The sequence below is a fragment of the Microtus pennsylvanicus genome, chromosome 13 (genome assembly GCF_037038515.1).
Source record: "Microtus pennsylvanicus isolate mMicPen1 chromosome 13, mMicPen1.hap1, whole genome shotgun sequence".
Taxonomy (NCBI): domain Eukaryota; kingdom Metazoa; phylum Chordata; class Mammalia; order Rodentia; family Cricetidae; genus Microtus; species Microtus pennsylvanicus.
Genome location: NC_134591.1, coordinates 49,388,631 through 49,401,735, shown reverse-complemented (window position 1 = coordinate 49,401,735; position 13,105 = coordinate 49,388,631). Strand labels below are relative to the sequence as shown.

The 13,105-nt window shown below is 46.1% G+C and overlaps 2 protein-coding genes across 4 annotated transcripts in view; one reads left to right on the top strand and one right to left on the bottom strand.

The window, feature by feature from the left end:
- Nucleotides 1-3,234, top strand: part of Rad54l (RAD54 like) — a 25,310-nt gene extending 22,076 nt beyond the window's left edge. The window contains exons 16-19 of one of the 2 annotated variants that reach the window (XM_075944562.1): nt 372-450; nt 695-874; nt 2,608-2,771; nt 2,864-3,234. In XM_075944562.1, the coding sequence (XP_075800677.1) occupies nt 372-450; nt 695-874; nt 2,608-2,771; nt 2,864-3,074 (634 nt within the window). In that variant the 3' untranslated portion in view covers nt 3,075-3,234. The remainder of the gene's footprint in view (nt 1-371; nt 451-694; nt 875-2,607; nt 2,772-2,863) is intronic. The other variant, XM_075944563.1, reaches the window with a different exon arrangement.
- Lrrc41 (leucine rich repeat containing 41) overlaps nt 3,189-13,105 on the bottom strand; it is a 25,193-nt gene continuing 15,276 nt past the window's right edge. For both annotated transcript variants that reach the window (XM_075944560.1, XM_075944561.1), the window contains exons 4-10: nt 10,963-12,097; nt 7,032-7,292; nt 5,278-5,442; nt 5,089-5,187; nt 4,298-4,420; nt 4,005-4,080; nt 3,189-3,911 (exon numbers count right to left, since the gene is read on the bottom strand). In XM_075944560.1, the coding sequence (XP_075800675.1) occupies nt 3,692-3,911; nt 4,005-4,080; nt 4,298-4,420; nt 5,089-5,187; nt 5,278-5,442; nt 7,032-7,292; nt 10,963-12,097 (2,079 nt within the window). In that variant the 3' untranslated portion in view covers nt 3,189-3,691. The remainder of the gene's footprint in view (nt 3,912-4,004; nt 4,081-4,297; nt 4,421-5,088; nt 5,188-5,277; nt 5,443-7,031; nt 7,293-10,962; nt 12,098-13,105) is intronic.

Genomic DNA, 13,105 nt, shown 5'->3' with positions numbered 1-13,105 from the left:
CTAGGAGGACTAGGCTATATGAATGACTTTCCTGAGTTCTCTTCCCTAATGGCTGTGATGGCACTAATTCCATCTCTGCACAGGCTTATATCCTGGTCCCTCGAGTACTTCACAGATCTTAATTCCTGCCCTTACATCTCTGTCCTTCTCATTGGGAGACCTTAGAGAATGCACAGGCAGCCTCAAGATGGTTAATCTAGTCTTATTGGTGGCCATAGCTTCAAGGAATTCATCCTTCTTGGTTCTTGTGAGCCACCATGTGGTTGCTGGGAATTGAACTCAGGACCTTTGGAAGAGCAGGCAATGCTCTTAACCTCTGAGCCATCTCTCCAGCCCCCTTCTTGGTTCTTGAACTTTGGATATCCCTCCAGGTACCTGTATGTTCGCCTGGATGGCACAATGTCCATTAAGAAGCGAGCCAAGGTTGTGGAGCGCTTCAATAATCCATCAGTAAGTACACCAATGCATAGGAATTAAGTGTTGAAAAGCTGTGAGGAGCTGTATTTCTTTGTTTTTCTGTTCTGGTGGGTGTGATAATATGAAGCTGACTGACTTAGACCCTGACTTTGTGGGTTGGGGAACTGAATGGTAGGCACACCGACTTGTCCTCTGTGTGAGTGTACAAGAATGACAGGAGACATGTAGTTGAGTTGAGAAGTGTGTGCACTCCACCCCCTCCTTCTTTTCTTCCCAGAGTCCTGATTTTGTCTTCATGCTGAGCAGCAAAGCTGGGGGCTGTGGTCTTAATCTCATTGGTGCTAACCGTCTGGTCATGTTTGATCCTGACTGGAACCCAGCCAATGATGAACAAGCGATGGCCCGAGTCTGGCGTGATGGTCAAAAGAAGACCTGCTATATTTACCGACTGCTGTCTGTAAGGATGGTGATGTTGATCAGAGTGGGGGTGGGTCACGAATCAAGACCCTCTTAACTATTTCTCAGTGTGTCTCTTTTTAGCCCTTCTGCCTCTATCCGACCTCACTATATATTTAACCGAGTCCTTTGTTCTGTTCTCCCTCATCCCTCCTCTTTGCTCTCTTTCAGATGCTTTTCTTGCTGTGCTCTTGAGATGCTTACTCAAGATACTTTTCATAGGGCACTGTTTGCTTTTTTTTTTTTTTTTTTTTTGGTTTTTCGAGACAGGGTTTCTCTGTGGCTTTGGAGCCTGTCCTGGAACTAGCTCTGTAGACCAGGCTGGTCTCGAACTCACAGAGATCCGCCTACCTCTGCCTCCCGAGTGCTGGGATTGGGATTAAAGGCGTGCGCCACCATCGCCCGGCGCACTGTTTGCTTTTATAACATGTCATTTACTTTAAAATCGTCTCATGCTCCATGTACCAAAGGGCTAAGAAGTGGTAAATGTTACTTATCCACTACAGATCACGCAGACCGTTGTCTGTACCTGTAGCTTACTGATGATTTCATATACAAGCTGTCTTCATTTCCTTCTCAAATCTACTATCTATCTTTTTTTTTTTGGTTTTTCGAGACAGGGTTTCTCTGTAGCTTTGGTGCCTGTCCTGGAACTAGCTCTTGTAGACCAGGCTGGCCTCGAACCCCCAGAGATCTGCCTGCCTCTGCCTCCCGAGTGCTGGGATTAAAGGTGTGCGCCACCACCGCCCGGCCCCTAGTATCTATCTTGTGAGTACCATGCTTGACTTCATCTCTAGCGATCTTAGTTCCTCATCTAATTATTCTCAAGGCTCTAGTATGTTGTGAGCTTTGTTTTCAAAGCTTTAATAGAGATCATCTTACTACTTTTCCATCCTTTCTTTCTAGCTTTTTTTGGGGTGGGTTGGGAGATTGAAACAGTTTCTCTGTGTAGTCCTGACTGTCCTGGAACTTGCTCTGTAGATCAGGCTGGCCTCAAACTCAAGAGATCCACCTGCCTCTGCCTCTCAAGTGTTGGCATTAAAGGCATGCACCGCCACTGCCTGGCTTTCTAACTTTCTTATACTCACATTCTTTACCCTGTTTCTAAGAAATCTTCCAGCCTCAGCTTCCTGAACAACTAATTGAAGCTCTTTGTTTTTCAAACCCCATTATGCTCAGCTTTCTCTCTTGGCTTGTAATCTTTTTTTTTTTTTTAATTTTTTTTTTGCGTTAGCTCAAATATAATCTACTTTTAATATTTTCTGAACTCCTCTACCATTCCTTCCACAGGACCCGGGGTATCATGTACAGACTTCTGTCATTGTACAAATTTGTTTGTAAGATTGTCTATCGAAGTGGTCAGTGACCTAAAGGATGGATCATACTTCATTCCTCCTTGCATCCTATTACTAGTATATGACCTGAAAAAATACTCATGATATTGAATAAAGAGAGTTGGGCCTGGTGTGAGGGAGCTTTGCTACAGATAACCTGTTTTTACCCTAAATGAATTTAGCCCCATCCCTGACACCCCTTCACTGGTTCAGAAAATGGGCAAAACAGCACAATTCTTGACTCTAGAAAAACTAGGGAAATGGATCTCAGCTGAGACAGATATTAGCCCAGGATTTGTACTTTGCATTCATTGCTCCTTTTCAAGATGTCTTTCACCCTAGTTTTCCTGTTCCCTGGGCATCTACAGGATGACTGAGCTGTATTTCATCCTACTTCTAGACTGGAACCATAGAGGAGAAGATCTTTCAGCGGCAGAGCCACAAGAAGGCACTGAGCAGCTGTGTGGTTGATGAGGAGCAGGATGTGGAGAGACATTTCTCGCTTGGTGAGCTGAAAGAGCTGTTTACCCTGGATGAAGCCAGCCTCAGTGACACACATGACAGGTAGGCGGAGTGCCCTGTCATTATCTCTTGAGCTACCTGAGCAGCACAGAAATAAGATCTGTAGTGACCACAACTCTGTCCTCTGACCCCAGGCTGCATTGCCGCCGCTGTGTAAACAGCCGCCAGGTCTGGCCACCCCCTGATGGTTCTGACTGCACTTCAGATCTGGCTCAGTGGAACCATAGCACAGATAAACGGGGGCTCCAGGATGAGGTACTCCAGGCTGCCTGGGATGCTTCATCTACAGCCATCACCTTCGTCTTCCACCAGCGTTCTCATGAGGAGCAGCGGGGTCTCCACTGATAACCAGCTGGTCTGGAGTAGTGGCTAGAGGAAGGATACTGGGAAAGGGGGTTCTCTGTCTCATGAGGCTGTTCAGTTTTGTTCTCTGGGAGAAAATAATCAAGAAGGGCTGCATGATGTTTGCCCAAAATTTATTTTATAAGAAAAACTTTTTTGGTTTAAAAAAAAAAAAAGAAAGGAATAAAGGCATGAAAGGGACTGAGGCCTGGGAACAGACTGGTAAGCCCAGAAGGGAAGAGGCCCCGTGGTGGGCATTCCTATGCTTCTCTAAAGCCTGGGTTCCTGCTTGAGGAAGGAGGCAGGTAGCCCCAGGGCAGGGGTAAGAGGCTTTCCTCAGTGAAGATAATGACCTATACTGCGGTTCCCAGGGTACTGAGTAAGTGGCCCAAAGCCTCTGAACTCAGCTGTGGGAATGCCTTTGCTGGACCTCATCAGGGCCTCCAGGACCTCAGTGCAAGGGAAGATGGGGAAAAACAAAATCAAACAAAGGAACAAAAAACTAGACAAAGTGGCAGAAGGAGAATGACAGAATCAGTGGTTGGGGATTCTGGGCAGCCCATGCCTCAGCCCCTGCAAGCTGATGGTACTGAGGATGGGACTGTGAGGTATGGGCCCCATCACATGGTGCTGACATAATCTGCAAAGGCCTGGGATGAGTCCCACGAGTCGCTAACCACATGGCAGGTAGCTCGGAGCCGCCGGATTGCTTCCCTTGCTGTGACTGCATCCTGGTCCAGCCAGTTCTGGAAGAGGCGTAGGTGACCAAATGCCCCACGGCCCCAGCGCTCCAGTCGCTTGGCAAACTCCAGAAGCCCATCTGGCTTGATGCAGTTGGAGCTGGTAGGGGTGAGAAGGATTAGATACCAGGAAGCAATTAGGCTTTTGTCTATATCCCTTCCTCCCATCCTTTCTCCCCAATCCCTAGCATACCTGATATCCAGCTGACAGAGAGAAGAGGAAGAATCCTCTGAGAAAACATCTGCTAGGGCCAACAAGCCAGCATTCCCTGGAGAGAGGGAAGGGTATACTTATTACCTCCACCCAGAGGAGGGAAACAAGGGTATCCTATCCCAGCTCCATCTTGGGAAAACCCTAGTCCTAGTACTCAAATATCTACATTGCAATTATATCCTTCTCAGTGAAGTAGTCAATACCTTTACCCTAAAAGTCTATGGTCAAAGGCTGGTTCCTCCCTCCCTCCCTCTCCAGGGTCTGGTTCCCACCCAAGCGGTTCCCTGGGAGTCGAAGGCCCTTCAGTGTAGAGTTGCCCTTCATAGCAGCAACCATCTCAGGGAGAAATTGGGCTGGGCGCTTCTCAAACAGACGGCAGAAGGAGAAGGTAATCTCTGTCAAGAGAAAGTACAGTATTTGGATGAGAAGTAGAGCTGGTGCTGACCCTCCTGCCCCACGTGGTTCTAGCAAGGTGTGTGAACATTTTTATACCTACCTGAAAAGAAGACTAATCTGTGAAGTCCCAAACAATGTTGGAACTCAATCAAATAAGATACTGAGCCTATCTGCTGGGAGGAACAGCTCTGCATGGGCAATTTTTCAATCTACTTCCTCCCTCTGTAGCCACTGATCCCTTTGCAGGGATGGAGATCAGTCAGAGGTGAGTACCTGAAGGGAAGGTGTCCCAGTAGCACATTTCTCCCCACCAATTCTTTGTTGTTTTCGTTTTTGAGACAGGGTTTCTCTGTGTAGCTTTGGCTGTCCTGGAACTCACTCTTTAGGCCATTCTGGCCTCAAACCCACAGAGATCCTGCCTCTGCTTCTCAAGTACTGGGATTAAAGGTGTGCACCACCACCGCCCCACTATCTCAATTTCTTAAAATTGAACGCACCCAGGGTGCTACCACCATTTCTGGCAGCCCCTTACAAAACAAACAAAAAGGAAGGCTCTATATCCTTATCGTCAAGAAATAACTACTAGGGAAGAACAGTGGTTTGCACACAGAGAGTGACAGAGCTATAGTGGGTCACAGGAATGCCAGGTCCTAGATTAGCATCTTACCTTGAAGGGTCAGATTCTGTAGCAAAAAGAGCACCTCACTCTGACAGTCTGCAAGATTCATATCATGGAAGCTCAGCCTCTTCAGAGACAGGTTGTATTCTGGATAGGAGGCAAAAGCCATGGGCAGTGGGGCTTAGTTTTCTAGGGAACAATGGTAGGTCCCTACCTACCCTCCTTTACCATTCCTACCTTTGAGTGTTTGCAACACGAGCCCAAAATCCTGGGGAGAGGCAAAGGTGGCACTGTCCAGTGACAGCTGCTGTAGAGAACCTGAGGCCTTGAGAACAGAGCAGAGCAGTGGGGCTGGCTGAGCCCCTCTTGGAAATCCCATCTCCAATTGCTCTAGGCAGTTTTCTGTATGATAGGAAGGGGAAATTCCAATTAGCCATCTGGACTTCACTTAAAAATACTATGTAGACTGGTGGTGGTGGTGCGTGCCTTTAATTCAGTACTTGGGAGGCAGAAGCAGGTGGGTCTCTGGGTCCAAGGCCTGGTCTACAGAGCAAGTTTCAGGACACCCAGGGCTACACAGAGAAACTCTGTCTCAAAATAAACAAAAAATATGTATTTTATATGTGTACCACTACTTGGGGGTCAGGAAAAGACTTGTAGTAGTTAATTCTATCATGTGGGTTCCAGGGATCACACTGGAGTTTCAAGTCTGAAAGCAAGTGATTTTCCATGCTGAGTCATCTCACTGGCCCTCTTCCTCTACATACAGTAGACTCATTAGGAAATGGTTTGTTTATCTACTTATCCACCTAGTATGTGTCAGACTTTATGCTAAGTTCTAGAAGTGGACCATTAAATATGAAATCTTGTCTTTGTACCTGAGCAAATAAAAGTATACAGGGTAGATGGCTCAGGGGTTAAGTATTGGCTGTGTGTGAAAACCTGGGTTTGGATCACCAGAAACTATATAAATGATACGTCTGTGGTGGCCACACCCCAAATTCCAGCACTGGAGGTGAAGACTAGCTGCTCTAGAACTCACAGAGATCAACCTGCCTGTGCCTCTCCAGTGTTAGGATTAAAGGCATGTGCCAGCACCATCTGGCTTTTTAAATTTTTTTTTTTTTTTTTTTTGGGGGGGGTTTTCGAGACAGGGTTTCTCTGTGGTTTTGGAGCCTGTCCTGGAACTAGCTCTTGTAGACCAGGCTGGTCTCGAACTCACAGAGATCCGCCTGCCTCTGCCTCCCGAGTGCTGGGATTAAAGGCGTGCGCCACCACCGCCCGGCTAAATTTTTTAAAAATATTTATTATGTATATAATATTCTGTCTTGTGCGTATGCCTGCAGGCCAGAAGAGGGCACTAGACCCCATTACAGATGGCTGTGAGCCACCATGTGGTTGCTGGGAACTGAACTCAGGACCTTTGGAAGAGCAGGCAATGCTCTTAACCTCTGAACCATCTCTCCAGCCCTTAAATTTTTATTTATTTTTTTGGTTGTCCCGTGATTTCTACAGTTGATACATGCAAACACACACACACAAGCTGTCCCGATTTCCACAATGATACATGCATGCATGCACACACAAAGTTAACAACAAAATTCTTAAGGGGTTGAGGAGGGATAGAGGAAGATACCCACTGTCAACCTGTGGCCTCTACATACATATGTACACGTGCACACAAACACACACATACAGAGCAAATGCACAGTGCTGCCAGAAGGGACATAACAGGAGATAGTAATGTAAAGCAGGGCCACTGGATCTAGTTAGATTCCCTTTCTGAAGATAGCTGTCCTGGCCATGCTCACAGCAGTCCCCAGATCTGTCTAACCTGAGGTTATTTTAAAGAACGACAGCTTATAAAGGACGAACATGACAATGATAGCAGGGTTGAATGGATCTACAGTTGAAGTTCCCTCCCTCTACCCAACCAAACACAACTGTACATATCCCTGGAGATATGTATGCGTGCGTACGCACTGCTTTACCTGGTATTTCCTCATCCCCAATTATGTTGCTAGGGGGCCCAGCATTCTCTGGTACAGCAGGGTTGTCCCTTTGGCTTGGGTGGTCAACACGAATAGACAGGACCCGCAGCAGGGGAAGAGCTCGCACAATGGCACGTGTCAACTCCAGGATGGGCAGTGGTGAGAACAGGTCACTGAGATGCAGGGCACGGAGGCGGCATCCAGCCTGGCCTGACAGAGCCCGCAGGCTGTCTAGCAGGCGGAAGATATTAGAGCCCAGGCCTACGGCAAAAGAGATTAAGTTACAGATGTGGGAAATTTATGCAGTGAAAGCTTTGTGTTTTCTATTGATTACTACCAAGTATTGAGTTTTGGATTGGATTATCAGATTTTTAGTTTTGAGGTAAGGCTTCAGACCTTAGACTTCCTGCCACTGTTTCTCCAGGGCTGGGGTCATGGATGTGTACCACCATCCCTGACTGTGGATCATATATTTTTGAAATTTGTATCAATTACTCATCTATTTTCTCCTTTTCCTCAGGTAACTAGCAGATTGCTATCTGCTGTAGGGGCTTTGTACCCTAGAGTCATCAGGGGAATCTCAGGATAGGATGTGGTTGTGCTAGTAGTTATACTGTAGACTCAGAGCTGCACAGGTATCCAGATATAGGTTCTAAGTAGTTTCCTAAAGCTGCATGGCCTTGAAGGGAGGGAATTTTGGATAATTGGGTCTTATCTAGGAGATGTCAACTCCTGAGTGGAAAGGGTCTCAGGACACAGCTCCAGCGTCATGTACTAGGGCCAGCATTGTGAAGTCTTGAAAGCTAAGCTGTAGAGAGCTTGATCTCACAGGTCATGAAGTGCACTGAGAAGTAATGATGGCCCAACCCAGTATATTGTAGGTGGGAATGGCAGGGGAAAAATGTAGACTGGATGCATATTAGGTCAGTGGTAGAGCATGTGCCTAATGTGCCTGAGTCCTTGGGTTTGGTACACTAGACAACAAATAAACCATTTCCCACAAAACTAATACAAAGAATCTAAAAAGGTATGCTATCTTACTTGGGAATCTTAAATAACTCCTAGGAACCAAGTTCTTATTGGATTGTGTAAGCTGCTATTGATTTATTCATCCAACTAAATTTTTTTTCCCTGACACAGGATTTCTCTGTGTTGTCCTGGCTGTCCTGGAACTAGCTCTGTAGACTGGGCTGGGCTCAAACTCACTGAGATCCGCCTGCCTTTACCCCCTAAGTGCTAGAATTAAAGTCATGCACCACTGCTGCCCAGCTCATACAATTAAATTTTAACTAGCATTTTTCCCCTCCCTCAGATACAAGGAGCACATAGTATTCTTGTCCATATAGCTGAAAAAATATAACAGGAATCAAGAATCAAGACTACAATGGATATGTAAATGGATGCATACTGAACAATCTGGCTTCCCAAATTCAGACTTTTGTTTTTCAAGACAGCGTTTTTCTATGTAGCCCTGGCTGTCCTTGAACTTGGAGATCTGCCTGTCTCTGCCTCCTGATTCAGTTTTAAAGAAATATAAAGGAAACGGGGAAGAAATTGTGGCAAAAAAACAAAACAAAAAACCATTCAGAGGCTTGAAGACTGCGCTCAGGTTCTAACCTGGAAGACAAGGTGTGTAAAGCATGAAGGGCAAGGAGGAGTGAACATGGACTGAACAGTTCTATAAAATTAGGAGGTATGGTGGTGTATGCCAGTAATTCCATGTGGGAGACTGAGGCAGGAGGGTTGTGATTTTGAGGGCAACTTAGGTTATACAAGAAGGCTGTGTGTGTGTGTGTGTGTGTGTGTGTGTCACATTTTCCTAAACTAAATATTTTGACAATGCTGGCCTTAAACTCCAGATCTTCCTGCCTCCACTTTCTGAGTACCACTGTGCTTAGCCTGTCTTTGAATGAACAAAAGGCTCAAACTACATGTTTAAAAGAATACTTGTGTAGTGTAAACAATGGATTCTATGAAGGAAGGACTGCTGAAATTAAGTCAAGCGAGGATTGAGTAATAACCTGAATTAAGGATACAGTTATAAATAAATGAATTTGGAATATGTAAAAGTACTGCCTAGTGGCTAAATATATGGAAAGAATTTTGGTTTCTTTACACAATTGAGCCAGTTGTAATGCCTTTGGAGAGGGGTAGTGTAACTAGGCTGTAAATGAGTTGGAAGGGTGACACCTAGAAGTAAACCAAATAAGTGGATCTGGATGTTCAAGAAAAAGATAGAGCTAATGTCTCAAGCCAAGGGAGGGGGTGGTATTAGCATCAATAGCCATTGAAGCTATAGGAGTAGATGGAATTGTCCAGGAAAGGTGATCAAGTGGGAGAGTTCTGAGAAACTGATTGAGATATTGGGAGTATTTCAGAAAAAAAGTGTTTTGGTTTTTTGTTTGTTTGTTTTTCTTTTCTTTTTAAAAACAGGATTATCATGGAATTCACTACATAAACTGGCCTCAAATTCAGAGATCTACCTCCAGCTCCATCTCCCATGTGTTGGGGTTAAATGTGTGCACCACACTTGGCTTAGGAAGGAATAAATGTAAATGAGCACTGGAAAAGTGCATGTGAAATGTAGCAAGGAGGACTTGGATGGCCTACACTCTCCTCTGTGCACTGCTGGAGGTATAAGTAGTGATAGTAGAGGTGACCCATCGTGGAAGAGAAATGGAATGTTGGTGGAGACCTGATTTAATGTTTAGGTGGTGGGAGAGGCAACAGAAAGAAGCAGTACAGTGATTGGAATTTTGAAGTCATCTGGGCTTGAATACTGGCTCTACAGTTTCCTAAGCAGGGTTATCCTAGGCAAGTCAATTGTTATAGGTTGAGACTAAAAATTAGTATTTTGAGTCAGGCAGTGGTGGCGCACGCCTTTAATCCCAGCACTCAGGAGGCAGAGTCAGGAGAATTTCTATGAGCTTGAGGCCAGACTAGTCTACAAGAAGCTAGTTCCAGGACAGCTAGGGCTGCTAGAAAAACCCTGTCCAGAAAAACAAAACAAGGGCTGGAGAGATGGCTCAGAGGTTAAGAACACTGGCTGTTCTTCCTGAGGTCCTGAGTTCAATTCCCAGCAAGCACATGATGGCTCATAACCATCTGTAATGAGGTCTGGTGCCCTCTTCTGGCATAGAGGTGTACATGCAGAGGAACATTGTATACATAATAAAATAAATCTTAAAAAAAAACAATATTTTGAGAATATTAAAAGTCAGATATAGACTAAGCATATGAAAACTAGAGCATCTGAGAAAAAAGCCTCCCTAGAAAAGGAAGAAATTTAGATTTAGAGTATGGGGAGTTAGCTTCAGATAAGGCTGTGTATTCTGAGGTGAAGAAGAAAAGGTTGAACTCAGAATTGGGCTAGCTGAGGGAGTTCATGCATGACCTTTCTTTGTGAGGTTGTTTAGTATAAAGGAGAGTTTGGAACTGGCAGATTAGTTGCAGATAATGAAAGGTATTAGGAGGCTGATGGCCGTGAATGATTTCTATGGTTTCTGTAGTAGTGCTTAGCAATACAGGTAGTTTCGGCCAGATTGTACATTTTGCTGACAGTGTATGATCAAGTGGGTAAGGGCAGAAGACTGTCTTGTAGGTTGCTGTTGTTTTTTCCCCCGTTTAAAACCTGGGTAGTTGCTCTGATATGACTAGTATGATATAAACAGGGTCTACACTGCCTCCTGTATCTAGCGGATGTCTTAGCCTCTTAAGAAGCCTTTCTTCCAATTGTAAAACCATATTACGAGACCTCATTTTTCTCTTCTAACATTAACAGTATGCCAATTTGTTTTTGTGTGTGTTTACCTCTTGCCCCTGTGAGACAGAAAGGAACACATCTCTACTTCCCTGATCATACTCCCCACCCTGGATTAGGCACATTGCTGCCGAGAGATCCAAGCCCAGACCCGTTCCTTCAGGTGCTCACCATTGTAGGAAAGTGTAAGGCTCTCCAGTGATACCCAGGAGCTCAGCAGGTGGCACAGTGTCAGAGCTGCCTCTGTGGAGAGAGGAACTGTGAACAGCTCCAAGGTGGAAATGCTACGGAATCGCTGGGATGTCTCCAGTGCTGGGAGCCCCAAACAGCTGGGATCTGATCCATCCAGAGCTCCACAGGCCACTTCCCCAATCTCCATCTCTTCACCATCTTCCTTCTCACCAGCCACAATAAAAACAAAGTCATAGAGGTCTTCAGACTCTGCACCAGACCCCTGACGGGTACGGCCACCCTTCTTCCCTGCAGCTCGTTTGAAACGCTTTAAGGGCTTAGGCTGAGAGGCTGAGCTGGCTGGAGCCCGTTTGGATGATGTAGAAGAGGAGGCAGAGGAGGTGGCAGCTGGACCAGAGGATGGCTGCTTGGTGCTAGAAGCCTCATAAGAGGTGGCTGGAGGGTTCAACTCCCTCTTAGAGTCTGTCCCGCCTACTGCCAGGCTTTCTTGTGTGCTGCGGCGTGTGACACGAGTGGTAGGTACAGCCCTGGGCATCTGCTTGACTTCACTCTTCCGCCGGGTGGCCATCAGTGCTGCAGCACATCGCTCTGCTGCATCCCGCCGAGGCCGGCGTGAGCCTAGCAATAAGGACCCTTCATCTCGGGATGGGGCCCGGCCTCGGGAGGCTTCACCACAGAGGCGGCAAGGCAAGCTGCCAGGGCCTGGCTGCCAAAAGCCAGCACTCATGGTGAGGATAAGGATGAAAAGGGCTGACTCAGGCACAGGCCATGAGTACAGCGACACTTGGCTAACAGCTCCATGGTGAATGAGCTGATGCAACAGCTGTCGCAGGGACTGCTGAGCAGCCACATCAGAGAACAGCAGGTGGCGGAACTTGAGGGTGTGCAGGGAACTAGCTAGGGTCTCTAGAACCCTGCGGTTTGGCTCAGCCACTAGCTCAGTTGCTCCTTGCAGCATATTACAGATGGTGAGCTGTCGAACATGGCGGGAGCTGTGCAGGAGAGGTGAGAAGCGCTGGTCACAGAGGCGCTTATCAGAAGACACATCAATGGTTCCACGCAGAACATGGGAAAAAAAAGCTTCCATAAACTTAGCTCGCCAACAAGTCACACTCTGAAAGCAAAGAAAACAGCAGACATTTGTCAAGTGCCCTCTTGGTTTCCTTCTAGTGGCAAACATTTCTGAGCACTCACTGAGTTAGGCATCAGTCTAAGTAAATTACATATTCATACTGGTTGCCTCTTTTTTAAATATATTTTTTATGGTTTATTTAACTTTATTTTATGTGCATTGGTGTGATGGTGTCAGATCCCCTGGAACTAGATCTTCAGACAGTTGTGAGCTGCCATGTGAGTGCTGGGAATTGAACCCGGGTCCTCTGGAAGAGCAGTGAGTGTTCTTAACCACTGAGCCATCTCTCCGGCCCCCTGGTTGCCTCTTTTTACAAATAAGCAAGGGTCACAGAAGAAGGAATGTATTTTAGTTCTTTCTGTACGTAAATGTATAGTATTCCTTGTCTGAAAGTGGTAATTTTTGTGTAAGCCTGTATGTACAGGTTTAGAGAGGGCAGAAGTTGTACTTCAGCATTGCTCCTCAGGTGCTGTCCACTTTTTCTGGTAAGACGCTCTTACTGGCTTGAGGCTTTGGGTTAGGCTGCTCGGCCATCAAGCTCAAGGGATCTGTTTCCTCCCCGGCACTGGGATTAAAAGTATGCACTGATGGAGCTGGTGTGGTAGTGAATGTCTTTAATCCCAGCACTTGTGAGGCAGTACCAGGTGGTCTACATGACCACAGGTTAGCCAACAAGAAAAAAAAGTTGTGGGGGGTTGTAGGGATGGCTTAGTAACCACTTAGCTGCTCTTGTCAGAGGACCCAGTTTCTGTTCCCAGCATCCACATGATGGCTTACAACCATTTGTAACTTCTGTTTCAGGGGATCCAATGTCCCTGACTCATGTCATATGCAAGTAAGTCACTTCCCCCTCCCCTTTCACTAACTTTAAAGAGCACCACTATACCTAGCTTTTGTATGTTCCAGTACATTGAGGCCAAATGACTTGATATTTGAGGTAAGTGCAAGTCCTGTGAACTAGCAATCTCTATAATCTTCCAGTGGTGGTGG